The 25,284-nt window shown below is 55.5% G+C and overlaps 1 protein-coding gene and 1 long non-coding RNA gene across 3 annotated transcripts; one reads left to right on the top strand and one right to left on the bottom strand.

Moving 5' to 3' along the window:
* Positions 1-863: 863 nt before the first annotated feature.
* Positions 864-9,760, bottom strand: ZMYND19 (zinc finger MYND-type containing 19). Its single transcript, NM_001194731.2, is given in 6 exon segments — positions 864-1,469; positions 1,757-1,937; positions 6,254-6,394; positions 6,990-7,096; positions 7,914-7,973; positions 9,478-9,760. Coding segments are annotated over 6 exon segments (684 nt in total). The 5' UTR covers positions 9,529-9,760; the 3' UTR covers positions 864-1,325.
* Positions 9,761-9,927: 167 nt separating this feature from the next.
* On the top strand, positions 9,928-24,519 carry LOC144334931 (uncharacterized). 2 transcript variants are annotated; one of them, XR_013405230.1, is made up of 4 exons: positions 9,928-10,105; positions 21,318-21,424; positions 21,802-21,922; positions 24,431-24,519. It is a non-coding gene; the product is annotated as an uncharacterized LOC144334931 (long non-coding RNA). The 2 variants fall into 2 exon arrangements; XR_013405229.1 differs by having other exon boundaries at positions 24,305-24,519.
* The last annotated feature ends 765 nt before the right edge of the window (positions 24,520-25,284 follow it).

Below are 25,284 nucleotides of genomic sequence, written 5' to 3'. Positions count from 1 at the left end.
CTCCAGGAAATCCTGCAGAGTTTGTTGCTATCACCCACTTTCAGCAGGCCTGTTCTTCAGGAGCCTCCAGGGTACTGCCTGAGAAGCTACTGGAAGTTTTGCTTACAGACAAAAGGCCAGCCCAGCCAGGAACAGCAATGAGAACACACAGAGCGTCCTGGAACGTGGCAGTGGAGCTCCAAGAGGGGAAAGTGTAACAGGAACCTGCGGGACCAACACAGGGTTGGACCGGACCAGACCAGACAGGTCAGAGTCGGACTGGCCAGGCTTTCAGCTCCCAAGAAGCAAGGCCTCTGGCTGGGCGCACCTGGAGACAGGCAGGATCCCAGCTACGCAGCCTGGCATGTTTCCCTGGGGCGGCTCTATGGGTACAAGATGCTGACCAGCCCTAGACACCTGGGGCTCCCCAAGGAGGGAGGGCTATCCTGGAAGCCACAGCTCTGCAGAGGGATGGAGAAGTGAGGCCCTCACCTCACCCTGGCTGGCCAGCCCCCTCCACTGTCGGCAGCAGGCCTGCTGAACATGCCCTGTGGATTCTTCTGGGCAGAAGCTGTCACTGCTGAGCTCCCAGCCACTTCACACATAAATCAGGCAAGAACTAACCGATGTCAGGGGCTAGAGCATCCCACTCCCAATGAACCAGTGGGCAGCTGACTTAGCACCTGCACCAGTCCTGCCACAAGACAAGGACAGAGTCTCACTCACGCTCACTGCTGGACTCAGGAAGTTTTGAGTTCACCTGCTCCTGCCCACCAGGAGCAAGGGCACGTCCTCCTGCCCTCACAGGGATTCGGCTCCACTCAAGATGACCTCACCCTCAGCAGCACAAGAGGGAGGCAGAGCAGAGAATGTCCGAGACGCCGGATGATTCCACCCCTTTACTTTGCCTTTGTGGACACAACTCCTGTGCAGGCCGTGCTCCATGGGGCTCCCGTGGCCCAGGGGAGAAGCTTCAGCTACAGGACAGTTTTTAGACACGTGGCCTGACCGTTTGCCATTCGAGGATTACAGCAAATGATTCTATTTGTAATTTCTACCCTTCCCATTGCCTCCCCCCAAAAAAAACTGTACATGAGTTTACAAACATATTAACATATAAATAATGAGAACCGTCCTGGTGGGAGCCTCCTTCGTTGTCTCTGCTGGAGATGAACACTGAGGGGCGCTATAACCACACAGACTGCCTGTGACATCGGGAGTCTCACAGCGGTTGTCCTGGGCCCGCAGCTGGCTTTTTCGGCACCTCCAGGTTCAACCACCAGTCTGTCTCTGCTGTGCCCAGGGTAGAGCCCGGGGGCTGCGAGTGTGTGCGGCTCTCCCGCCCGTCATCGCTCTGGCTCAAGCTCATGCTGGAAGGGACGCTTCCTCTCCCGACAGTGCTTCTTGTGGGCTGGCCAGTCCTTCTGCTGGCACTGGGAGCCACAGTACCGGGCCACCTGGCAGCGCCCACAGATGTTGAACTCCCGGAGCTGAAATACAGAACACTTGTGGCTTCACCGTCATGCCTGGGATGCAGTGTGGGGCAAAGACTGCATCGCACGGACAATCTGACGGACCCAGCAAAACACCATGTACCAAGGCTGGAGGGCCTGGGCCCTGGTCAGGCCAGCACAAGGGCAAAGGGAGACCACCCTGGTGGAAAAGCCCAAGTGGTCTCCGGGGAATGGGGCCCTGCGGTGGGAGGGCAAGACCCCAAACCAAGGCTGGGCTACAGGGTAGAGGTGCCAAGGACCAGGCCGCACTGCAGCACACCCACCTGCTTCTCAATCACCGTGCAGGGAGGGTAGTGGCACTCGTAGTAGGTGCAAGAATTCTCCTCCTCTTCCACTACATCCCCGTTGGCATTATAGTACCGGGTCACATTTAGGACAGGAAACTGTTCTTCTATAGGGTCTGTAGGCAGCTGCTGAATTGCAAGCCAATACAAGCTTTGCTCCCTTAAAGAAAGAAGCAGACACTTCAGTGCACTCTGGCCAAATGGGGCCAGCACACGGCGGGTGATGTGATGAGTCCAGAGAGTGCCATCCTGCCCAGGACACCCGGCCCGAATTCCAGTCTCCTCTGGCGCATCCCTGCTGCATGTGCTTTTCACCACCTGACAGTCAATATTGTGTCTCGTCTTCCCACTCACCCATAAGCACCGCCTCATCTGTCACCCTGTCCCCAGCACCTGGGACTGATAGGCACACAGTAGGCAGGAGGCAGTGCCCAGGTCAGGCCCCTGCACAAAGCAAGGCAGCCCCTCTCCTTGCCCTTGACCTGCAGAGGTGCCCATTACTGCCCCGTCGGTCCACCTCCCCTTCCATGCCGGGAGCTGCCCTACGTTCATCTGTACACGTGTTGTACAGAACAGGCCCTGGAGCGAGCACTGGCTGCTCAGAGGCAAGTGTGGGCAGCCCCAGCCCTGCTGCATCACAGAGTAAAGGAGCTGCATAAACCACCCCAACAACCCTGTTCTCTGAGGCCAGACCCTGAGGAGACTTGGTTAAAAGGTGGAAGGATCAGGACATGGGAAGATGTTAGTGAGGTCCCACCGGACAGAGGCAAGTTTCAGACACTGCTGGCTTCTGAAGACAGAAAAGGAAAACACCCCTTTGCCAACAGGCCCCTTTTGTGGGGGCTGAGCTGACACAGTGCCAGGAAAGGAGAGCAACAGCCCAGGCCTGACAAAGACAGGGTGACCCCATCACAAAGAGCCAGACCACAGGGAGGCCACAAACTGGGATCCAGAAGGACGCACAGCACCCAGCCGTTCAGGACGTCAGGCCCACACTGGCTAGCTGACTTCTGCTTGTGGCCTGGGGTGCTGACCCAGCACAAGAGGCCCAATACCTGCTGGGTTCTAAAACCCCATGTTGGCAAACCAAAGATGGCCGAGCCTGATCAGTCCTGAGCCACCGCAGGCCACCTCCTGTAGCAGGGGGTTGTATAAGGCTGCAGCCTCGGCGCAACTCATCCTGCCGTGCCCACGGAGAATGGGCTGACCAGGAGCATCAGCTCAACACCCCCTTTCCAAACGGCTATTCTTAACAGCAGTTATCTCCCCTCCTGACTAGGAAGGGTGCTGAGAGGATTCAAGGTAACATTCAGTCACAGGCTGGCCGGACCCTGAGTCTTATTGACAACCAGCTGAAATGACCTGTACCACGGCAGGGACAGATGACATCGCCTGGTGGAGTGGTGGGCAGTGGGGGAACTTGTGGAGTCGGGGAGGGCCCATCCCAGCATCAACACTGAGCATGTATCAATGTGGGACAACGCAGGAGGAGATGCTACGGATGCTGCTTTGCCTGCCACGCACTCCTTCCCCTTCCCGTGGATAACACAACTCTGACTTCACGTAGAGAAGTGATTCAAAGCATGCTAACTACAGTTCATCCCAGGGCTTCCCCAGACACCACCAGAACAGGGTGCCTGCTTCACTCCACAGGTGCTGGGTAGTGCGCATGCCGCCTCTCGGAGAGGAGCCGGGAGTGGGGGCGCAGAGCTGGAGGCAGCAGCATCCCTGGCTCTCCACATTTCAGTCAGGATACCAAAACGTACCCTATTTTGTTTCAGCCAAATTGAGCTGTTTCTGTTTCTTGCAACCCAAAGTTCCGGCTAACATAATCCCCGAAAGAAAAAAAAATCCCATCCAACAATCATAAGAGGATTGGCGTCACTCACAAGCAGTATGAGAGAAGGGTCAAAACTCTAATATCAGAGCAGGGACCGGGCATGGTGGTGCACACCCGTTATCTCAGCTACTCAAAAGGCTGAGGCGGGGCCAGGCGTGGTGGCTCACACCTGTAATGCCAGCACTGTGGGAGGCTGAGGCAGGCGGATCATCTGAGGTCAAGAGTTCAAGACAGCCTGGCCAACATGCCGAAATCCTGTCTCTACTAAAAATACAAACGTTAGCCAGGCGTGGTGGCGGGCACCTGTAGTCCCAGCTACTAGGAAGGCTGAGGCAGAACTGCTTGAACCAGGCAGGCAGAAGCTGCAGCAAGCCAAGATCGCGCCACTGCACTCCAGCCTGGGCGACGGAGCCAAACTCCGTCTCAAAAAAAAAAAAAAAAAAAAAAAGGCCGGGCGCGGTGGCTCGAGCCTGTAATCCCAGCACTTTGGGAGGCCGAGACGGGCGCATCACGAGGTCAGGAGATCGAGACCATCCTGGCTAACACGGTGAAACCCCGTCTCTACTAAAAAATGCAAAAAACTAGCCGGGCGAGGTGTTGGGCGCCTGTAGTCCCAGCTACTCGGGAGGCTGAGGCAGGAGAATGGCGTAAACCCCGGAGGCGGAGCTTGCAGTGAGCTGAGATCCGGCCACTGCACTCCAGCCTGGGGGACAGAGCGAGACTCCGTCTCAAAAAAAAAAAAAAAAAAAAAAGTGCTGAGGCAGGAGGATTTCCTGAAGCCAGGAGTTTGAGACCAGCCTGGGCAACACAGTGAGACCCATCTGTAAAATTAATTAATTACATTAAATAAACAGAGCAGGGAACAAAACCACTAGCCCAACAAGAACGAGAGACACCGCAGGCTCTGCCTTCATCCTGAGAGGCCCAGTGAGGAGGGGATGGGGGAGACTTGCAGGACTCCCTCCAGGGTGGCAGGAACAGCAGTTTGGGGGTGGCATTTTGGAGACCTGGGGACTGTCCCCACATCACCAACCAGTGTCTCAGGTGCTCCCACTGTTTCCACCTCGGCTGCACGGGGCTCTAGCATGACCCTGAGGTGACAACTGCAAAGATTCTACCCACAGCCACCAACCATCACCAAGCCCAAAACACTAAACCTTACCAGCGTTGCTGATAACCATCTGCTAGGGCAGTTCGCACTGCTTGCACCAGGAAAGGCTGCCCAGAGGCTTGAGGACATGCCCAGAAGCCCCAGGGCGACTGGGGAACATGTCAGCGAAGCATGTGTGGCTGGGGACTCTCTGGCTCATCTGGGTTCCCAACCCCCATCCTGCTGGTCCCTTGGCTCTTCCCAAGGGCTCCATGAAGTTCACAGCCTGGCTGATTCTAGGGCCAGCAGGAACTGCCCTCCCACGTGGGAAGCCCATGCAAAGCACTGCTTTCAGGATCACAGGCAAGTGGGGGGCCAAGGGCTGAGCCCTGAACCACACATTCTCTGCTTTAAACTTTTGCTTAACGAAAACCGTTTAGCAAAAGAACACAACAAAAAGACCCATCTGTGTGCACAGAAAGGAATCCTGAGATGAGGAGAGAAGGGAGGAATCCTGAGGTGAGCAGAGAAGGAAGGAATCCCGAGGTGAGGAGAGAAGGAAGGAATCCCGAGGTGAGGAGAGAAGGAAGGAATCCCGAGGTGAGGAGAGAAGGAAGGAATCCTGAGGTGAGGAGAGAAGGGAGGAATCCTGAGGTGAGCAGAGAAGGGAGGATTCCTGAGGTGAGCAGAGAAGGAAGGAATCCTGAGGTGAGGAGAGAAGGAAGGAATCCTGAGGTGAGGAGAGAAGGGAAGAATCCTGGGGTGAGAAGGAAGGAATTCTGAGGTGAGGAGAGAAGGAAAGAATCTTGAGGTGAGGAGAGAAGGGAGGAATCCTGAGGTGAGGAGAGAAGGGAGGAATCCTGAGGTGAGCAGAGAAGAATCCTGAGATGAGGAGAGAAGAATCCTGAGGTGAGGAGAGAAGGGAGGAATCCTGGGGTGAGGAGAGAAGGGAGGAATCCTGGGGTGAGGAGAGAAGGGAGGAATCCTGGGGTGAGGAGAGAAGGGAGGAATCCTGGGGTGAGGAGAGAAGGGAGGAATCCTGGGGTGAGGAGAGAAGGGAGGAATCCTGGGGTGAGGAGAGAATCCTGAGGTGAGGAGAGAAGAATCCTGAGGTGAGGAGAGAAGGGAAGAATCCTGAGGTGAGGAGAGAAGGGAGGAATCTTGGGGTGAGAAGGGAGGAATCCTGAGGTGAGAAGGCTGATGCCTCCCGGGGTGTGGGGCACAAGCCCTGCTCACACCAAGTCCCAGCGCGGGCCCTGCCCTGGAGCAGGCAGCCCTTCTCCCCGCTTTGTCATGCCAGCTAAAGGGAGGTTCCCAGAGCCAATTATCAGAAGAGCAATGCAAAAACACATACCAAGATCCTTCACGCTCCCATAAAGAAAAGGAGGATTCCACACTTTGGGGAAAAACAATGAAAGTCCCAAAACACACAGAAGCATCAGGGCTCAGAGGAGGAACACGAGACCCTCTTGGAAACAAGAGCTTTGGAGGTGGCCCTCCTCAAAAGGCACCTCTGCCAGCATCACCGGGCCCTGAGAAGACCCACCTCTGTTTGCTGGAGGTCTCTTCAGCCTTGGGCCGCCAGCCCCACGGCACCAGCTGCAGGTTGTCCAGGCGATTGTCCACAGTCACAGCGTTGAGGTGTACCACCTGGAAGCCCGGGGCCACGCCCCCCCGGTGCCGCTCCCTACAAACAGACAGCAAACCCTGCATCTAACCCTGCATCGCTGCCTCCCACCCTCACAGATAACCAAAGTCCTCCAGGAAGAAACGTCAGCCATGTGATCTGATCAGGCCCCTGCTCCTCTGGAGGAGGGTACCTCAGGCGGAAGCTGCCAAGAGAAACCCAAGCACCTGATCTGTGGCCCAAACAGGACAGGGATACAGGGAGGACCTGGGCCCTGGACTTCGGAGCACAGACAGCCAAGGGTGGAACGTAAAACCACCTGAGCAGATGGCCTGGAGACAGCTCCCCATCTGAGTGGTCCCCACCATGCACACCAGGGGGCTCAGCAAAAAACCAGCAAGGGGAGCAACCACCGTCCCTCCAGAGGCCGCCAGTCCCGGGCAAGCTTCCAGCAGAAAGTCCACTTGGTGTTTGAAGCGTAACATACAAATCATTCATTCCTTTGAGTTAGTGGCAAAGCACACAAAAATAACTGCGAGATTCAGGGAAGGCAAGGCAGGGCCTCAGTGGGGCAGGGGGCTCCAGGCGCCCTGTGCCATCGGAGCTCACCCAGGAGCCCAGTGGCAGGGGGCAGAGGCAGCTTGGAAACACCCACCACAGCAGTTCATGAAGGAGTCTCCCAGAGCCCCTTCCTCGGTTCTTGTCAAAGGCATAGGCAAATATCTTAGCACCATTTCCATCTGCATCCACTTCCATTCGGGCCTGAGAAGGAACAAGGGAAAGAGCTGTTAAAAAGCCTCCAATTCTCAGCAACACTTCAATTCCCTCTTAGAAAAACCAAGTGAAACAAGCAAGCCAGAGGGACAAATGCCAGCCCTGTCCCTGAGACCCTGGGGAGTGCAGAGCCTCCCATAGGCACATGGCTCCCAGGGGCCAGCGTGGCCCACCACCACTCTGTCTATCCAGGCAAGAAACACTCACAAACAACTCTGCAAAATACAATGGACATAGACAAATACATTTTCCTACCCTTGAAAAAAGCCCACAGTGCAGTGAGATAGAGAAACCCCTGGACAAGTCACTACTGTGAATGTGTGGGGCACAGAGATAAAGTGTGGTGAGGGAGGCCAAGCTCAGTGGCAGGAACGGAAGCTGGGAAGAGGCAGGAAGACCCCATGAGAGCAGAGAACGGGAGGCAGCTGGGCAGCCAGGAGGGGCTAGCGCAGGCTCAGCAGGTGGCAAGCTCTAAGGAACAAGGTCTTCGAGCTAACAGACATGGTCCACGTGACACAATCGCAAACGTGAGAACATTCCATTTGCTTTCAAGAAGAGCTAACAGCTGAGGTGAAAGTGAGGAAAGACCAGTGTCGCCAAGCCGCGTGGGCCACAGTGGGAGCAACAGCCAGGTTCTGCGGGGCCACGGCTCCATGTGGGGCTGAGGGCTCAGGGCTCACAGCCAGCCCCAGATGTCCACTTGTGGGGCCACCTGCTCTTGCAGCACAGGGGAGGGCTCGCTCCTCGTGACCCTCCTGGGCACTGACCACAAGCATTAAGGGAGGGAACAGGCATCCTTACTTACCTCAAAGGAGTAGCTTTCCACCAGCGGGATGTCCTGTTCATCGATCAGCGTGTATTTGGTCTGAAAGTTAACCACATGTTTCAAATCATTACATTTGAGATCTGCGTGAGGTGCAGTAACCTTATAACCAGAACAGGCAGGAGCCTGTTGCATTTTCCTGTGAAGTGGAAAGTAACCACAGGCGTCTTCAGACCAAGACAGCTCAGCACACGGGGGCCTCATTCCACCATCTGGGGTGGTGCAGTCTACGCCAAAACACAGGCAGACTGGTTAAAAGACAGCAGACCACTTTCATCTGCTCCAGAGGAGCTGGTATCAGGCCTCATCCTCGCAGGCCTAACTCCAACAGTGGCACGGAACATTTAACACACCAATAAACCTAGGCAGAAACGGTTTCACTGAGCTGAGGGAGGGTCCAAGGCTGAGGCAGAAGAGCCAGAAGGTTATGATTAGGGTGTGTTTATTAAGCTGAGCTGCTCATTGAATTGCCCTTTTCAGTTTTTTGTCCATCTGAAATGTTCCAAAGAAAAGCTGTAAGGGATGACAATGTCATCGGTGGTGGAATCAGAAGGGGTCTCAGGTCTCTGACCTGACTGGGGAGCCCACCCTTCCCTGGTGGAAAAAAGCCTCCTCCCCAGCAGGCCCTGCCTATGCTCTTGCAGCAGGGGCAGGAAACAGGAACAGGTCCCAGAACGGGCCAGTCTCCCTCTTGGCAGTTTTTCTTCTGGGATCTGAAGCTGTTTTACCTGACGCCGCCTGACACTGCCTCCGCTCCTCTCTCCCACCAGAAGCTGCAGCCGCTGGTGACGGCAACAGGGCTCCCATCCGGGTAAGGACCCCGGCTGGTGCAGCTGCACAGGTGGCTCCGAGAAACCGCCAAGCCTCAGTGCCCACAGGTGCCATGGAATCCCCAGCCTCAAACGTGCAGCGTGGGGGCCAGGTAAGAAGAGAAATCGAGGAAGGCCCTGAGTCTGCATCAGGGCCCAGGCTTCTTCCTCTCTGCTCTGAGCCCGAGGCTCAGCCTAACCTGGCCAACCCCTGGCAGCGTTAAAACGAGCCCGAAGCCCTGCTGAGAACTGGGAGGCAGAGAAGAGCCCACACCAGACCCGCCTCGGCGAGAGGTGTGGAGGTGGCGCTGCCTCGGAAAGGGCGCTGTGTTTAAACCGTGTGGCCGCACCGGCAGCCCGGACGCCGCGCTAGGCCCCGGCTCCCCGACACCACGGGGAGGGCTCCGGGAGAACGCGGCCGGGCTCGAGCCACGCATCTCCGCGCCCGGCTCGGGACAGGGCCGTGGCCTCCGCCTCCGGCAGGGCAGGGCCGAGGGCGGCCAGGTGCGCCCCGCCGCCGAGGGGTGCGCGCCCGCCGGCCTGCGAGAGGAAGCTGCACCCGCGCGGGGCCAGCAGCCGGGCCCGCGCAGCGTCCCCCGCCCCGCTGGGGCCCATCCCGGGCTCCGCGCCCCCGCCCCGGCCGCCGCCCGCACAACCGCCCCCGGCCCCGGCCCCCGGCCCCGCGCGGAGGCCAGGACGGGCGAGACGGGCCGGGCCGCGGGCTCCGCGCCGCTCACCTTCCCGGCCACCCGGCCGAGCCGCACGATACCCAATTTGAAGTCGGTCATGGCCGGGCCTGCGCTCTCGGCCGGCAGCGCCGCTCCCTCGGGAGGCGCCGGGCGGGGGCCGGGGCGAGGCCGCGGCGCGCCGGGGCAGGACGGGACCGGAGCCGGGGTCGGGGTAGCAGCCAGGCGGGCCCCGGGCGGGACGAGGCTGGGCCGGGCTCGGGCCTCCGCCGCCGCCTCGCGCCCGCCGGACCTGCCACGCGCCGCCGCCGCTGCCGCCGCCACCGCGCGCACCACAGCGAGCGGAGCGGAGGGGCGGGGCGCAGCCCGGGACACACCCCCCGGCCCGCCGCCGCTCGGCCAATCGCTAGGCGCGCACGGCGCCGGCCGGAGCGCGCCGCGCCGCAGCAACCAATGGGAGGAGGGCGAGTGCGCCGGCGCTCTGGGGAGCGGGGCGAGCGCGGGGGAGGGGCGAGGTCGGGGGCGGTGCCTGCGCGCGCCGACGTCAGTTTCGCGGGAAGCTTTGTGCGGGCCGCCGCGCTGCTCCTGGAGGCGCCGTGCGGAGCGCGGCTGGGGACTCGCGCCGGGTCTGTGGCGCTCTGCGAGCTGGACGCCCTTCTCCTCCCTTGCAGTGGCCCTCGTAAGCTGCTTCCCGCCGCCGTCCTGGCCCCAAGCGCGGAAGGAGGAGGCGGACGGAGCGCGTGTGGGGCCCGCTGGGTGGGCGGGGAGCGGGCGAGGCGGGCTAGGAAGAGGCCGTTGCCGCGGGACGCGGGTGCTCCTGGAGAGACCGCGGACGCCCGGCCCACGCGACCCGGAGGGCGCGGCCTCCCCCGCAGCCTTTTCCGAGCCGCCGGTTCCTCAGCCCCGGGGGCGGCTGACCGCCGGAGCAGCCTGGTCCAGGGCGTCTGGAAACGGAACTCCAGTGAGGCCGGTTGGGCTCCGCGGGAATGCCGAGGCCCGCTCAGGGAGGGACTGGGTACGCCGTGGTGGGCAGCGTGGCCTCCCCTGCAGCCTGGAGCGAACGGGGCTAGGTCCTGTGTCCTGCTCCGCCGGTGTCCGGTCGCCCGCGGGGAGGCCTCACCCTGCCGCAAGGGGCGACTCTGCCACCTGAGGAGCTGCCCGGGCCCCTTTCTGGCTTGCTGCGTTCTGTTTTCTTTTCTTTTTTTTTTTTTTTTTGAGACAGTTTTGCTCTGTCACCCAGGCTAGAGTGCAGTGGTACGTCCCCGGCTCACTGCAGCCTCTGCCTCTCGGGTTCAAGCGATTCTCCTGGCTCAGCCCCCAGGTAGCTGGGATTACAGGCACGCGCCACCATGTCTGGCTAATTTTTGTGTTTTTAGTAGAGACGAGGTTTTGCCATGTTGGCCAGGCTGGTCTCGAGGTGATCTGCCCACGTCTGCCTCCCAAAGTGCTGAGATTACAGGTGTGAGCCACCGTGCCCCAGCCTGCAAAGGGTGTTCATGAGTGAGCCCAGACGTTCCATCTCTGGGTCCCCTGGTACTTACCAGTACCCCAGACACCCTAGAGGAGAGAAGGGGATAATGAGTCCTGGCCTGCCTGAGACACACATTGGGATTCAGGCTGGGCCTTGCTCAAAACATACCTGTCCGGCCGGGCGCAGTGGCTCACACCTGTAATCCCAGCACTTTGGGAGGCTGAGGCGGGCGGATCACGAAGTCAGGAGATCGAGACCATCCTAGCTAGTATGGCGAAACCCCGTCTGTACTAAAAATAGAAAAAATTAGTCAGGCGTCCGCCTGTAGTCCCAGCTGCTCGGGAGGCTGAGGCAGGAGAATGGCTGTACCTGGGAGGCGGAGCTTGCAGTAAGCCGAGATGGTGCCACTGCACTCCAGCCTAGGCCACAGAGTGAGACTCCCTCTCAAAAAAAAAAAAAAGTACTTGTCCTACCAACCTCAGCCTCCTGGAGTTGCGAGGGTGTGATGAGATTATGAGCAACTGCTTTGTGAAAAGAAGTGGAGCTTGGTGGGTGCTCCCTAGGGTAGTTGAAAAGCACTGGTGTCATAGTCCAGGTTCCCCCAGAGGTTGACTTGAAACGGATTCGAGTCCAAATTTTGTCCGGGTGTGGTGGCTAACACCTGTAATCCCAGCACTTTGGGAGGCCGAGGCAAGTGGATCACCTGAGGTCAGGAGTTCAAAACCAGCTTGGCCAACAGGGTGAAACCCCACTTCTACTAAAAATACAAAAATTAGCCGATGTGGTGGCACACACTTATAATCCCAGCTACTCGGGAGGCTGAGGCAGGAGAATCGCTTGAACCCGGGAGGCGGAGGTTGCAGTGAGCCAGGATTGTACCACCATACTCCAGTCTGGGCAACAGAGTGAAACTCTGTCTCAAAAAAAAAAAAAGTCCAATTTGTTAGCTTGAGGGAAGATCCCAGGAGACACCAGCAGGAGAGTGGGGGTATGAGGCAGAGAAGGGGGTGCTACCAGTCCAGTTCCTGTGGCAGCAGGTCATGTAGGAACCATTCTCAGAGTCCCTTCCCGGGGGCCAGGGGAGCCAAGGCATTCCCCCCTCACCCTGCTGCAGGGGGACCCAGTGTTCCCCCCTCACCTTGCAGTCATTGGTTGGAGGCTGCTCCTGGCAAGGTAACTTCTTGACTCCAAAGCTGAGAAAGACCTGCAGGTGTTGACACAGAGCAGCTGGCTTGGGAACTCATACCTGGTGCAACACAAGCCTTTATCTACACATTGTACCCAAGTATGAATGTGACCCCTGCCTCTGTGTCCTGTGAGGTGGAATTATGTAACGCTGGGGCGGCACTTCCTCTCACTGCAGCATCCCTCTCCCATGGGCAGGCACCTTAAAAAGAAGCCCTTGACTCCCCCGTCCCCTTCCAGCCACTGCCTCATTTTCCTGCTTCCCATCGCAGCAAAAGTTCTTAACAGATTGTCTGTACTTGGCATCTGCTCTCCTAGTTAATTCATTTTCTATCACTTTATAACAACCACAAAAGAGCACCCATTTATTATCTCACAGTTCTGCGCGTTAGAAGTGCAGGTGGGTTTGGTAGCTTCTCTGCTGCAGGTCTCAGGGCTGAAATCGGGGTGTCGGCTGCTTCAGCTTTTAGCAGGAGCCCTAGGGGAGACCCGGGCTACAGGCTCCTTCAGGTTGTTGACATTCACCTCCACGTGGTTGTGTGAGGTCTCCATTTGCTGGCTGCCGGCCCGGGGTTGTTCTCAGCTTCTAGAGGTCACTCGCATCTTCAACACTAGCAAGACTTTTTTTTTTTTTAGACAGAGTCTGGCTCTGTCACCCAGGCTGGACTGCAGTGGTATGATCTCGGGTCACTGCCACCTCCGCCTCCCGGGTTCAAGTGATTCTCCTGCCTCAACTTCCCGAATAGCTGGGACTATAGGCGCCTGCCACCATGCCCAGCTAAATTTTGTATTTTTAGTAGACATGGTTTCACCATGCTGGCCAGGCTGGTCTTGAACTCCTGACTTCAAGTGATCTGCCCACCTCGGCCTCCCAAAATGCTGGGATTACAGGTGTGAGCATTTGCACCTGGCCAAAGCCAGCCTTTCTAGTACTTCACATCTTTGATCCTTTCTGTCCCATTTCTCCCACCTTCAGCTGGAGAAGGCTTTATGCCTTTAAGTATTCCTGTGATTAGATTGGGTCCACCCAGATAAACAGGATAATCTCCCTATTTTAAGGTCACTAATTGGCATCCTACTTACATCTGCAAAGTCCCTTTTGCTATGTAACATAATGTTACAGGTGCAGGCATGAGGGCGTGACATCTTTGCGGGGCATTCTGCCTACCACCCAAGTCTGGCAGCCTACTCCAGCTGGGCTTTCGCCCCCCACACCGCTGAAACTGCTGCACACCAATGAACAAAATCAGTGAAAGCCCCTGCTCATACTCGAGTGAGGCGGGCAGAACGTACATGTAATGAGGAACCGTACGCCGTGTTGGCGAGGGAGAAATGCAATGGGGAGAACAAGTCCATCGCCATAAGGCGGTCAGAGGTCCTGGTGCAGGGGTGGGCAGAGCCATCCTCTTAGAAAACAGCTTTGGAACACGCAGTGGAAGGAGATGGAGTGAGCCGTGTGGCTATACAGGGCAGAACGTTCTTGGCAGAAGGAACAGCCCGTGCAAAGGCCCTAAACTGGGACATATCTGGCGTGTTTGAAAATGGAGAGGTGGGGCTGGGTGCGGTGGCTCACTTTGGGAGGCCGAGGTAGGTGGATCACTTGAGGCCAGGAGTTCTACACCAGCCTGGCCAACAGGGCAAAACCCTGTCTCTACTAAAAATACAAAACTTAGCCAGGTGTGGTGGCGGCGCCTGTAATCCCAGCTACTCAGGAGGCTGAGGCAGGAGAATCGCTTGAACCCAGGAGGTGGAGGTTGCAGTGAGCTGAGATCGCGCCATAGCACTCCAGCCTGGGTGACAGAGCGAGACTCTGTCAAGAAAGAAAATGGATGGCTTGAACCCGGGAGGCGGAGCTTGCAGTGAGTCTAGATCACGCCACTGCATTCCAGCCTGGGCGACAGAGCAAGACTCTGTCTCAAAAAAAAAAAGAAAGAAAATGGAGAGGTGGCCGATGCACTGGCCGCTGAGAAGCAGCAGCATGTGGGGTGGCTGGAGGGGCGGCAAGTACAGGATGAGCATTCAGGTCCGAAATCTGAGATGCTGCAAAATCTGAACCTTGTAAGCACTGACATGACACTCAAACGAAGTGCTCATTGGAGCATTTTGGATTTTGGATATGGAATGCTCAACCAGGCAAGTATAATGCAGATAGTCCAAAATCCAAAATCTGAAACACTTCTGGTCCTGAGCATTTTGGATAAGGAACACTCCACCTGTCCTGGCAAGTGGTGATGATGTTTGGATGTGTGGTGGAGGGGTGTGTATGTCAGGATGGGCCTGGGTATGCTGCAGTAACAACCCCAAGTTCTCAGTGGCTTAGCCAAATAAAAATGTGTTACTCACTTATGCTACATGTTAAGGTTACAAGGCAGTTGACTGTATAAGTAGAATATATGAGTATAGAGTTCACAGAGATGTCCAGCCTGGGAATGTAAGTCTGGCATCATGGCCGGGCGCAGTGGCTCACGCCTATAATCCCAGCACTTTGGGAGGCCAAGGCGGGCAGATCATGAGGTCAGGAGTTCGAGACCAGCTTGGCCAACATGGTAAAACCCCATCTCTACTAAAAATACAAAAATTAGCCAGATGTGGTGGTGCACACCTGTAATCCCAGCTACTCAGGAGGCTGAGGCAGGAGAATCACTTGAACCTGGGAGGCGGAGGTTGCAGTGAGCCAAGATCACACCATTGCACTCCAGCCTGGGCAATAGAATGATACTCCATCTCAAAAAAAAAAAAAAAAGTTTGGCATCATTAGCACATTTATTTTATATATATATATATATATATATATATATATATATATATATTTTTTTTTTTTTTTGAGACGGAGTCTTGCTCTGTCGCCCAGGCTGGAGTGCAGTGGCCGGATCTCGGCTCACTGCAAGCTCCGCCTCCCGGGTTCACGCCATTCTCCTGCCTCAGCCTCCCGAGTAGCTGGGACTACAGGCGCCCGCCACCTCGCCCGGCTAGTTTTTTGTATTTTTTAGTAGAGACGGGGTTTCACCGTGTTAGCCAGGATGGTCTCGATCTCCTGACCTCGTGATCCGCCCGTCTCGGCCTCCCAAAGTGCTGGGATTACAGGCTTGAGCCACCGCGCCCGGCCCACATTTATTATATTTAAAGCTCTCTTGGGGACCGGTGCAGTGGCTCACACCTGTAATCCCTGCATTTTGAGAGGCTGAGGTGGGCGGATCGCTTGAGCCCAGGAGTTTGAGACCAGGCTGGGCAACATGGCAAGACCCTGTCTCTACAAAAAACACAAAAATTAGCCAGGCATGGTGGCCCATGCCTGTAGTTGCAGCTACTTGGAAGGCTGGGGTGGGAGGATTGCCTGACCCCAGGGATGTTGAGGCTGCAGTGAGCCGTGATGGGGTCACTGCATTCCAGCCTGGGTGACAGAGTGAGACCCTGAATTTTGGAGGGACACAAGCATTCAAACCACAGCCAAACTAGTAAAACCGAACGAGATTACCACGAGGGAAAATGTGGATCTAGAGAGTGCAGCGCTATTCACGAGAGCAAAGACATGGAATCAAGCTAAATGCTGGCCAGCCTGGTGGCTCAGGCCTGTAATCCCAGCACTTTGGGAGGACAAGGCAGGCGGATCACCTGAGGTCAGGAGTTCAAGACCATCTTGGCCAACATGGTAAAAACCCATCTCTACTAAAAACACAATTAGCCGGGTGTGGTGGCAGGTGCCTGTAATCCCCGCTACTTGGGAGGCTGAGGCAGGAGAATCACTTGAACCCGGGAGGTAAAGGTTGCAGTGAGCCAAGATCGTGCCACCACTGCACTCCAGCCTGGGCTACAGAGTGACACTCCATCTCAAACAAAGAAAAATCTAAATGCCCATCCGTGACAGATTGGATAAAGAAAATGTGGTACAGCCGGGCACGGGGGCTCACGCTTGTAATACCAGCACTTTGGGAAGCTGAGGCGGGTGGAACACCTGAGGTCAGGAGTACAAGACCAGCCTGACCAACATGGTGAAACCCCATCTCTACTAAAAATACAAAAATTAGTTGGGCGTGATGGTGTGTGCCTGTAACCCCACTGCTTGGGAGGCTGAGGCAGGAGAATCACTTGAGTCCAGGAGGCGGAGGTTGCAGTGAGCCGAGATCACGCCATTGTACTCCAGCCTGGGCAACAGAGCGAGACTCCGTTTCCAAAAAAAAAAAAAAGAAACTGTGGTATATATACACCATGGAATACTATGCAGCCATAAAAAATGAGAGCATGTCTTTTGTGGGAACATGGATGGAGCTGGAGGCTGTCATCCTCAGCAAACTAACGCAGGAACAGAAAACCAAATACCACATGTTCTCACTTATAAGTGGGAGCTAAATGGTGAGAGCTTATGAACACAAAGAAGAAAACAATACTGGGCCTAATGCCTGGATGATGAAATAATACGTACCACAAACCCCTGTGATGGGTTTACCTATGTAACAAACCTCATGTATCCCCAAACCTAAAGTAAAAGTTTAAAATTAGGCCGGGCGCAGTGGCTCACGCCTGTAATCCCAGCACTTTGGGTGGATCACCTGAGGTCAGGAGTTCAAGACCAGTCTGGCCAACATGGCAAAAACCTATTTGTAAACCTCTACTAAAAATACAAAAATTAGGGCTGGGCACGGTGACTCACGCCTGTAATCCCAGCACTTTGGGAGGCTGAAGAGGTCAGATCACCTGAGGTCAGGAGTTCAAGACCAGCTTGAACAACATGGAGACACCCTGTCTCTACTAAAAATACAAAATTTAGCCGGGTGTGGTGGCAGATGCCTGTAATCCCAGCTACTCAGGAGGCTGAGATATGAGAATCCCTTAAACCCGGAAGTTGCAGTGAGCCAGGATCATGCCACTGCGCTCCAGCTTGGGCAACAGAGGAAGATACTATATCAAAAAAAAATAATAAAAGTTTAAATTCAGTAAATAAATATTTAAAATCATATATATATATATATTTTTTTTTTTGAGACAGAGTCTCGCTCTGTCACCCAGGCTGGAGGGCAGTGCCACTATCTCAGCTCACTGCAAGCTCCACCTCCCAGGTTCACGCCATTCTCCTGCCTAAGCCTCCCGAGTAGCTGGCACTACAGGCGCCCGCCACCACGCCCGGCTTATTTATTTTTATTTTTTGTATTTTTAGTAGAGATAGGGTTTCACCGTGTTAGCCAGGTGGCTCACGCCTGTAATCCCAGCACTTTGGGTGGCTGAGGCGGGCGGATCACAAGGTCAGGAGATCGAGACCATCCTGGCTAACACGGTGAAACCCCGTCTCTACTAGAAATGCAAAAAACTAGTCGGGCGAGGTGGCGGCGCCTGTAGTCCCAGCTACTCGGGAGGCTGAGGCAGGAGAATGGCGTGAACCCGGGAGGCGGAGCTTGCAGTGAGCCGAGATCGCGCCACTGCACTCCAGCCTGGGCGACAGAGCGAGACTCCGTCTCAAAAAAATAAATTAAAAAAAAAAAAAAAAGAAGGGATACTAGGGATACTTAATGCTACCATATTAAGGGGGAAAGAGATTGGATAGAAGAGGACTCAGTAGAGAACAAAGATGTGAAGGAGGAAGGCCCACACGGCAGCCCCAGCTGCTGCTGGGTCTGGTAAAGTGAAGACTGGGGATGAATCAATGGATTTAGCAACACGGGGAGCAGCCGTCAAAGTCCAGTGCCAGCGGAGGGGTGAGGGAAGACGTCCAAGGGTGTCGGAAGGAATGAGGGACAGAGTTGCAGGCTGAGATGGACGGCTCTTCTGCATTTTGCTGAAAAGGAGCAGTGAAGGGAGCTGCGGCTGGAAGAGGAGGGAGGTCAGGAGAGCATTCATGGTGCAGGGGACGTGGCACTGATGTTCGCCCATGGGGACGATGGTGGAAAGGGATGAGGCGTCTGCTGCAGAGGAGAGGGGATGATGAGCTGTGTTGGACGGGGTGGTGCACCTCGGCGGTAGCCAATACGAAGGTTCTAGAAAGGCTAGTAGGTGTGTTGGTGGGAGTTTGGGGAAGTTCTTTTTTTCTGGGGGGAAAGGGTCCCCCTCTGTCTCCCAGGCTTTAGTGCAGTGGTGCAAGCACGGCTCACCGCAGCCTAGACCTCCTGGGCTCAAGCGATTCTCCTGCCTTGGCCTCCCAAAGCACTGGGATTACAGGTGTATGACACTGTGCCAGGCCAAGAGAGTTTATTTAGATCATCTTTCTGTTGTTGCTTTCACTTTCTCATAAAAAACTGAATGAAGCCAACTGGACCTTTAAACTCCATGTCAGGAAAGTCAGATCACAGCATGCACTTTCTGTCCGCCACGTTCCACAGGCAATGGTCTTGGCAGAATGTAAATAGTCCACACTTTCTCCAGCCTACAATAGCAACTTTCTCACGACCCTTCCAGCCTTCTCCTGCTGCCTGGTTCCAAAGTCAATGCCATATTTAAAAAATGTTTGGGCCAGCCGCAGTGGCTCACACCTGTTATCCCAGCACTTTGGGAGGCCTAAGCGAGAGGATCACCTGAGGTCGCGAGTTCGATACCAGCTTGACCCACATGGAGAAACCCCATCTCTACTAAAAAAAAAAAAAAATACAAAATTGGGCCGGGCACAGTGGCTCACACCTGTAATCCCAGCACTTTGGGAAGCCGAGGCAGGTGGATCACCAGGTCAGGAGATAGAGATCATCCTGGCTAACACGGTAAAGCCCCATCTCTAGTAAAAATACAAAAAGAAGAAATTAGCCGGGCATGGTGGTGGACGCCTGTAGTCCCAGCTACTTGGGAGGCTGAGGCAGAAGAATGGTGTGAACCCAGGAGGCAGAGCTTGCAGTGAGCCGAGATCGTGCCACTGCACTCCAGCCTGGATAACAGAGCAAGACTCCGTCTCAAAAAAAAAAAAATTGGCTGGGCATGGTGACGCATGCCTGTAATCCCAGCACTTTGGGAGGCTGAGGCAGGGGGGACCACAAGGTCAAGAGATCGAGATCATCCTGGCTGACATGGTGAAACCCTGTCTCAACTAAAAATAAAAAAAAATTAGCTGGGAGTGGTGGCGGGCGCCTGTAGTCCCAGCTACTCGGGAGGCTGAGGCAGGAGAATTGCTTGAACCCAGGAGGCCGAGGTTGCAGTGAACTGAGATGGTGCCACTGCATCCCAGCCTGGGTGACAAGAGCGAGACTCTGTCTCAAAAATAAATAAATAAATAAATAAGAAATAAATAAATTAGCCGGGCATGGTGTTGCGTGCCTGTAATCCCAGTTACTCCGGAGGCTGAGGCAGGAGAATCGCTTGAACCCGGGAGGCAAAGTTGTGGTGTTGGCCTGGCTCAGTGGCTCACACCTGTAATCCCAGCACTTTGGGAGGCTGAGGCGGGTGGATCACAAGGTCAGGAGTTTGAGACCAGCCTGGCCAATATGGTGAAATCCTGTCTCTACTAAAAGTTCAAAAGTTAGCTGGGCATGGTGGTGGGTGCCTGTAGTGCCAGCTACTTGGGAGGCTGAGGCGGGAGAATCTATTGAACCTGGGAGGCAGAGGTTGCAGTGAGCCGAGAGTGCATCACTGCACTGCAGCCTGGGCAAGAGAGCGGGACTCCGTCTCAAAAAAAAAAAAAAAAAAAAACAACAAAAGGCCAGGCACAGTGGCTCACGGTTGTAATCCCAGCACTTTGGGAGGCCGAGGCAGGCAGATCATGAGATCAGGAGATCAAGACCATCCTGGCTAACATGGTGAAACCCCGTCTCTACTAAAAATACAAAAAATTAGCCAGGCATGGTGGCGGGCGCCTGTGGTCCCAGCTACTCTGGAGGCTGAAGCAGGAGAAAGGTGTGAACCCGGGAGGCGGAGCTTGCAATGAGCCAGTGTTGTGCCACTGCACTCCAGCCTGGGCGACAGGGCAAGACTCCGCCAAAAAAAAAAAAAAAAGCTGGGCATGCCGTGCTGGCTCACACCTGTCATCCCAGCACTTTGGGAGGCTGAGGTGGGCGGATCATCTGAAGTCAGGAGTTCAAGACCAGCCTGGCCAACATGGCAAAACCCTGTCTCTACTAAAACTACGAAAATTAGCTGGGCATGGTAGTGTGCGCCTGTAATCCCAGCTATGCAGGAGGCTGAGGCAGGAGAATCACTTGAACCCAGGAGGCAGAGGTTGCGGTGAGCCAAGATCACACCATTGCACTCCCGCCTGGGTGACAGAGCAAGACTCCATCTTGAAAAAAATAATGGCCAGGCGCGGTGGCTCACACCTGTCATCCCAGCACTTTGGGAGGCCGAGGCAGATGGATTGCGTGAGCTCAAGAGTTCGAGACCAGCCTGGGCAATACTGTGAAACACCGTCTCTACTAAAATAGAAAAAAATTAGCTGGGAGTGGTAGTGTGTGCCTGTAGTCCCAGCTACTGGGGAGGCTAAGGCAGGAGAATTGCTTGAACCCGGGAGGTGGAGGTTGGAGTGAGCCAAGATCGCATCACTGCACTCCAGCCTGGGAGACAGAGTGAGACTGTCTCAAAATAAATAAATAAATAAATAAACCACCCCAAAACTTAGTGGCTTTAAACAACTATGTATTTTCTCATGGTTCTGTAGTTTAGGTTGGGCTTAGCTGGTTGGTTCTGCTGTTGCTGGCTAGGGTGTGGTAAGTTGTCTCAATTGTTACCATCGAATTTTCCATGTGAGTGTGTGTTGCTCCTAGGACTCTTTTTTTTTTTTTTTTGTAACGTTGTCTTGCTCTGTTGCCCAGGCTGCAGTGCAGTGGCGAGATCTCAGCTCACTGCCTGCTCCGCTTCCTGGGTTCACACCATTATCCTGCCTCAGCCTCCTGAGTAGCTGGGACTATAGGCGCCTGCCACCATGCCCGGCTAATTTTTTGTATTTTTAGTAGAGACGGGGTTTCACCGTGTTAGCCAGGATGGTCTCAATCTCCTGACCTCCTGATCCGCCTGCCTTGGCCTCCCAAAGTGCTGGGATTACAGGTGTGAGCCACCACGCCTGGCCTAATTTTTATACCTTTAATAGAGACGGGGTTTCACCATGTTGGCCAGGATGGTCTAGATCTCTTGACCTTGTGATCTACCTGCCTCGGCCTCCCAGAGTGCTGGGATTACAGGCGTGAGCCACCGCACCCGGCCCTACGACTGTTTTTGATGTAATTAATTTGGTAGAAAATTCTGAGACTGCTGAGCTCAGCCTGAGAACTGCCATCTTCAGCTTCCTCCCTCCTGGGGGCCACCTACAAGGTGACTGGTCTCACTATCCCCACAGCATGATGCGGTGAGGACCCCCAAGCTAGCCATGTGGAGAGGCCCGTGGGAGAACAGATGTCTGTTCCCTCCTGCTGTCCCAGTCGTCCCAGCTGGAATGGCAGACAGGTAAGTGAAGTCTCCAACATTTCATCCCCAGTGGATGCTAGACAGCATAAGAACCTCCCAACTGAGTCCAGTACAGTTTTCAGGAGAAATAAATCAGGGCAGTGGTTTGCTATGCAGCGATAGACAGCTGAAACTGCTGGTGCCACTCAGATGGCTGTAGTCATCTTGGCATGAGGGAGGCTACAGGAGGAGATGGCTTCCCTAGAAGGCTGGCCGTTCTGTCACTCTCCACGTGATCTCTCCAGCAGGTAAGCAGAATTTTTACATGACAGCTGAGGGCTCCAAGAGCAAGAAAACAAAACCTGCCAGGACTCCTAGGTTCGGCTTGGAACTAGCACTGCCTCTGTTTCATTGCAATTTTTTTTTTTTTTTTTGAGATGGAATCCTGCTCTGTTGCCTAGGCTAGAGTACAAGGCACAATCTCAGCTCACTGCAGCCTCCGCCTTCCAGGTTCAAGCGATTCTCCTGCCACAGCCTCCTGAGTAGCTGGGATTACAGGTATGCGCCACCACTCCCAGCTAATTTTTGTATTTGTAGTAGAGATGGGGTTTCACCATGTTGGCCAGGCTGGTCTCGATCTCCTGATCTCAAGCGATCTGCCTACGTCGGCCTCCCAAAGTGCTGGGATTACAGGCATGAACCACTGCGCCCGGCCTGTTTCATTGCAATTCTTCCAGTTAAAGCAAGTTGTGGGCCAGCTTAGGTTCCTGGGGAAGCCCCCTGGTGGGAAGAGCAGCACTAATGCAAAGTTTGGCGGAATCTTTGAGGACGAACCACCAAGCCCTAAGAGGGAGACTGCCGAGGTAGAGGACGGTTTTGGAGGAGGAGCCACAAGACGGACATGTGTTTACCACACTTTTCTTTCTTTCTTTTTTCTTTCTTTTTTTTTTTTTTTTTTGAGGTAGAGTTTTGATCTTGTAGCCCAGGCTGGCGTGCAATGGCCCAATTTCGGCTCACTGCAAGCTCCACCTCCTGGGTTCAAGCGATTCTCCTATCTCAGCCTCCCGAGTAGCTGGGATTACAGGCGTGCACCACCACCGTGCCTGGCTAATTTTTTTGTGTTATTAGCATTGATGGGATTTCACCATGTTGACCAGACTGGTTTTGAACTCCTGACCTCAGGTGATCCGCCCACCTCGGCCTCCCAATGTACTGGGATTACAGGCGGAGCCATTGCACCCAGCCCACACTTTTCATTTTCTGTATGTTATTATGCTTTGACATCTTGGAGGCTTTACTAGTCAGAGAGACACTGCCCATCCCAGGGCTGGCTAATTCCCAGAGCTAGCAAACAACTTTATCAACACCAATCCAGAGCCCATATCCCCAACCTCTTCCTGATGTGACTCTCACATCCCAAGCCAGCATTTCTCCTGCCCTGCATCCCCCAGGGGCCGATACCAGACAGCTAGAGCCCCCTGCTGTGACCTAGAGCCTGCCGATAGGATTCAAGTTATCTAATCCTAAACTTGCTTACACCTACCTACCCTGCCTTGTCCATTTTCACCCTGAGGAAAACACAAAAAGGCTCTGGGCCATGCTCTCTCCTGGCTCCTCATGACCCTGGTACTTCCCCTTCTGGCCCTGCATGGCGTGGCGGGGCCCCTCCTCCTGAGAACCGCGAGTACTAAATTCTTCCTTTGTGGCCCTTGTCTCCTAGTCTGTCACTTTACCATACCTGATTCAAACAAAGCCCATGTACTTTTAGGATACAGGGCAGGAGGCTGGAAGGATTGCCCGCAGGGATTCAGAAGCACTGTTTCCACACGTGGAGGTGGAGAGAATGACAGTGAGTTAGGAGCTAAAATCAACAAGAAATGAGGATGCTGATCAGAGCAAAGGTGGTGCTGGTGATTCTGAGACCAGGAGGCTTACACATGGTGGCTCCCAGGGTGGAGAGTGGCCTGGCAGTGTTAGGAAGGAGCCAGGAGGGCCCCCACCCCACCTGCAGACCCAGAGGTGGCGGGATCCTGTGAAGAGAAGTCTCTGCACCCGAAAGCTCCAGGGGAAGCCAGGTTTTCATGAGAGCACCACTAAAAGTATGCTGGGGGAAGAAGAGAAGAGTCTAATGACAGGGCGACTGGTGCTGGTGGTGGTTTCTGGAATACAGGATGGGTGGGAGATAGGGTCAGAAACAAGGATGTGCAGAGCCCTGTGGGGCTTAGACTGTGGCTGACATGGGATAAAGGCCACCTGTGTTCTGTGTCCATTGTCTTCCATCTCAGTAGCTTGCAACACAATCTGTCTCTCCCTGCTTGAAACACTTTCTTTTTGTTGTTGTTGTTTGTGTTTTTTTGAGACGGAGTCTCGCTCTGTTGCCCAGGCTGGAGTGCAGTGGTGTGATCTCAGCTCACTGCAAGCTCCACCTCCCGGGTTCATGCCATTCTCCTGCCTCAGCCTCCTGAGTAGCTGGGACTACAGGTGCCCACCACCACGCCCTGCTAATTTTTTGTATTTTTAGTAGAGACGGGTTTCACCGTTTTAGCCAGGATGGTCTTGATCTTGTGATCCACCCGCCTCAGCCTCCCAAAGTGCTGGGATTACAGACACGAGCCACCGTGCCCGGTGAAACTCTTTCTTTCTGACTTCTGGCATGGCCGACTGCCATTCGGGAGGGCTGTCCACAATCCTTGCCATCCCATGGCACCCTTCTCTCTTGTTCGGGAATTCTGCGTGTGCATAGTCTTGGCAGGAAAGTGTCTGGAGCGTGGCCAGTTAGACCCACCTCCTGAAACACTGGAATCCCAAGGGAGTCAGCTGGGCCTGGGGCTTCAGGGCCTCTCCCAGCCTGGCCTGGGGGCCCCTCCAGCCTGTGAGCCCCTCTCCTTTTGCTGGGGTGCCGGACTCCTCCTTCCTGACCTATTACCTTCTACCAACCAGGGATGGCAACGTTTAAGTGCTTGACTCCCAGGCTCATGCACGGAAGTACCTGGTCCACTTGGGGATCAGTGGCACCTCAGACTCCGCATGTGATGAGTCTCCCACCAGCAAACCATGTGTGTCTAGGCCCGTCCTCCCCATCAGAGAAGGCCACCGTCTTCACCAGCTGTCCTAGAAAAACTCGCAGCACTGGGGCCTGCCTCACCCACTCCATGGTGAGCTTGTCCGTAGGCGAGGGAGGCCTTCCCTTTCCAGGACTATCCAACGGTTCTCTCCCCACTTAGGTCCCCGGGGTATTTGAGTCCTACCCCCCCGCAGCTCACTCTCTACAAAAGGATCTTTAAGAAAGATAAATAGGAGTGTGTTTCTCCGGTTCCCAGTGATCCAAGTCCTCGCCCCACCTGGCCCCCGACCCTTCTGTTGCGGACCCCCGCCCCAGGGCCTCCGCCCAAGTGTGGCTCCGTTGGGCCCGCACCCCATCAGGCCAGCAGGGAGGGGGATAGCAGAGGGCGGGGCAGGCACTGGGACTCCGGGCAGGTGTGCGGAAGGCAGGGGGCGGGCGGGGGGGCGGTGGTTGGGCGAGGCAGGTGCTGGAGGGAGGGACAGGTGCGGGGGCAGGCAGGTACCGGGAAGGCGGGAGGGCGGGCAGGTTCCGAAAGGGCAGGACAGGTGCTGGGACGTGGGGTAGGTGCGGGGAAGGCGGGGGATGCGGGGTAGGAGCCGGGGGTGGGGGTTAAGGCAGGGCAGGTGCTAGGCGGCGGAGCATCCCCGCCCAGGACGCCCGCGCGGCCCAGTGACGTTTTTCCGCGACTCGGGGTGAGGGAGACCCCTGGGCGGGGCGGGCGGAGGGTTGGGGCGAGGCGTGGGTTATGCAGAGCGCAGCGGGGAGCCCTTCCCAGTCCCAGAGCTCGCCTCGGCCCCGCCCCCAGCCCCGCCCCCCGACAGAGACGCGGCGGTGACTCCCTCAGTGGGGGATGCTG

The sequence above is a fragment of the Macaca mulatta genome, chromosome 15 (genome assembly GCF_049350105.2).
Source record: "Macaca mulatta isolate MMU2019108-1 chromosome 15, T2T-MMU8v2.0, whole genome shotgun sequence".
NCBI classification, from domain to species: domain Eukaryota; kingdom Metazoa; phylum Chordata; class Mammalia; order Primates; family Cercopithecidae; genus Macaca; species Macaca mulatta.
This window is presented reverse-complemented; position numbering and strand designations above follow the sequence as displayed.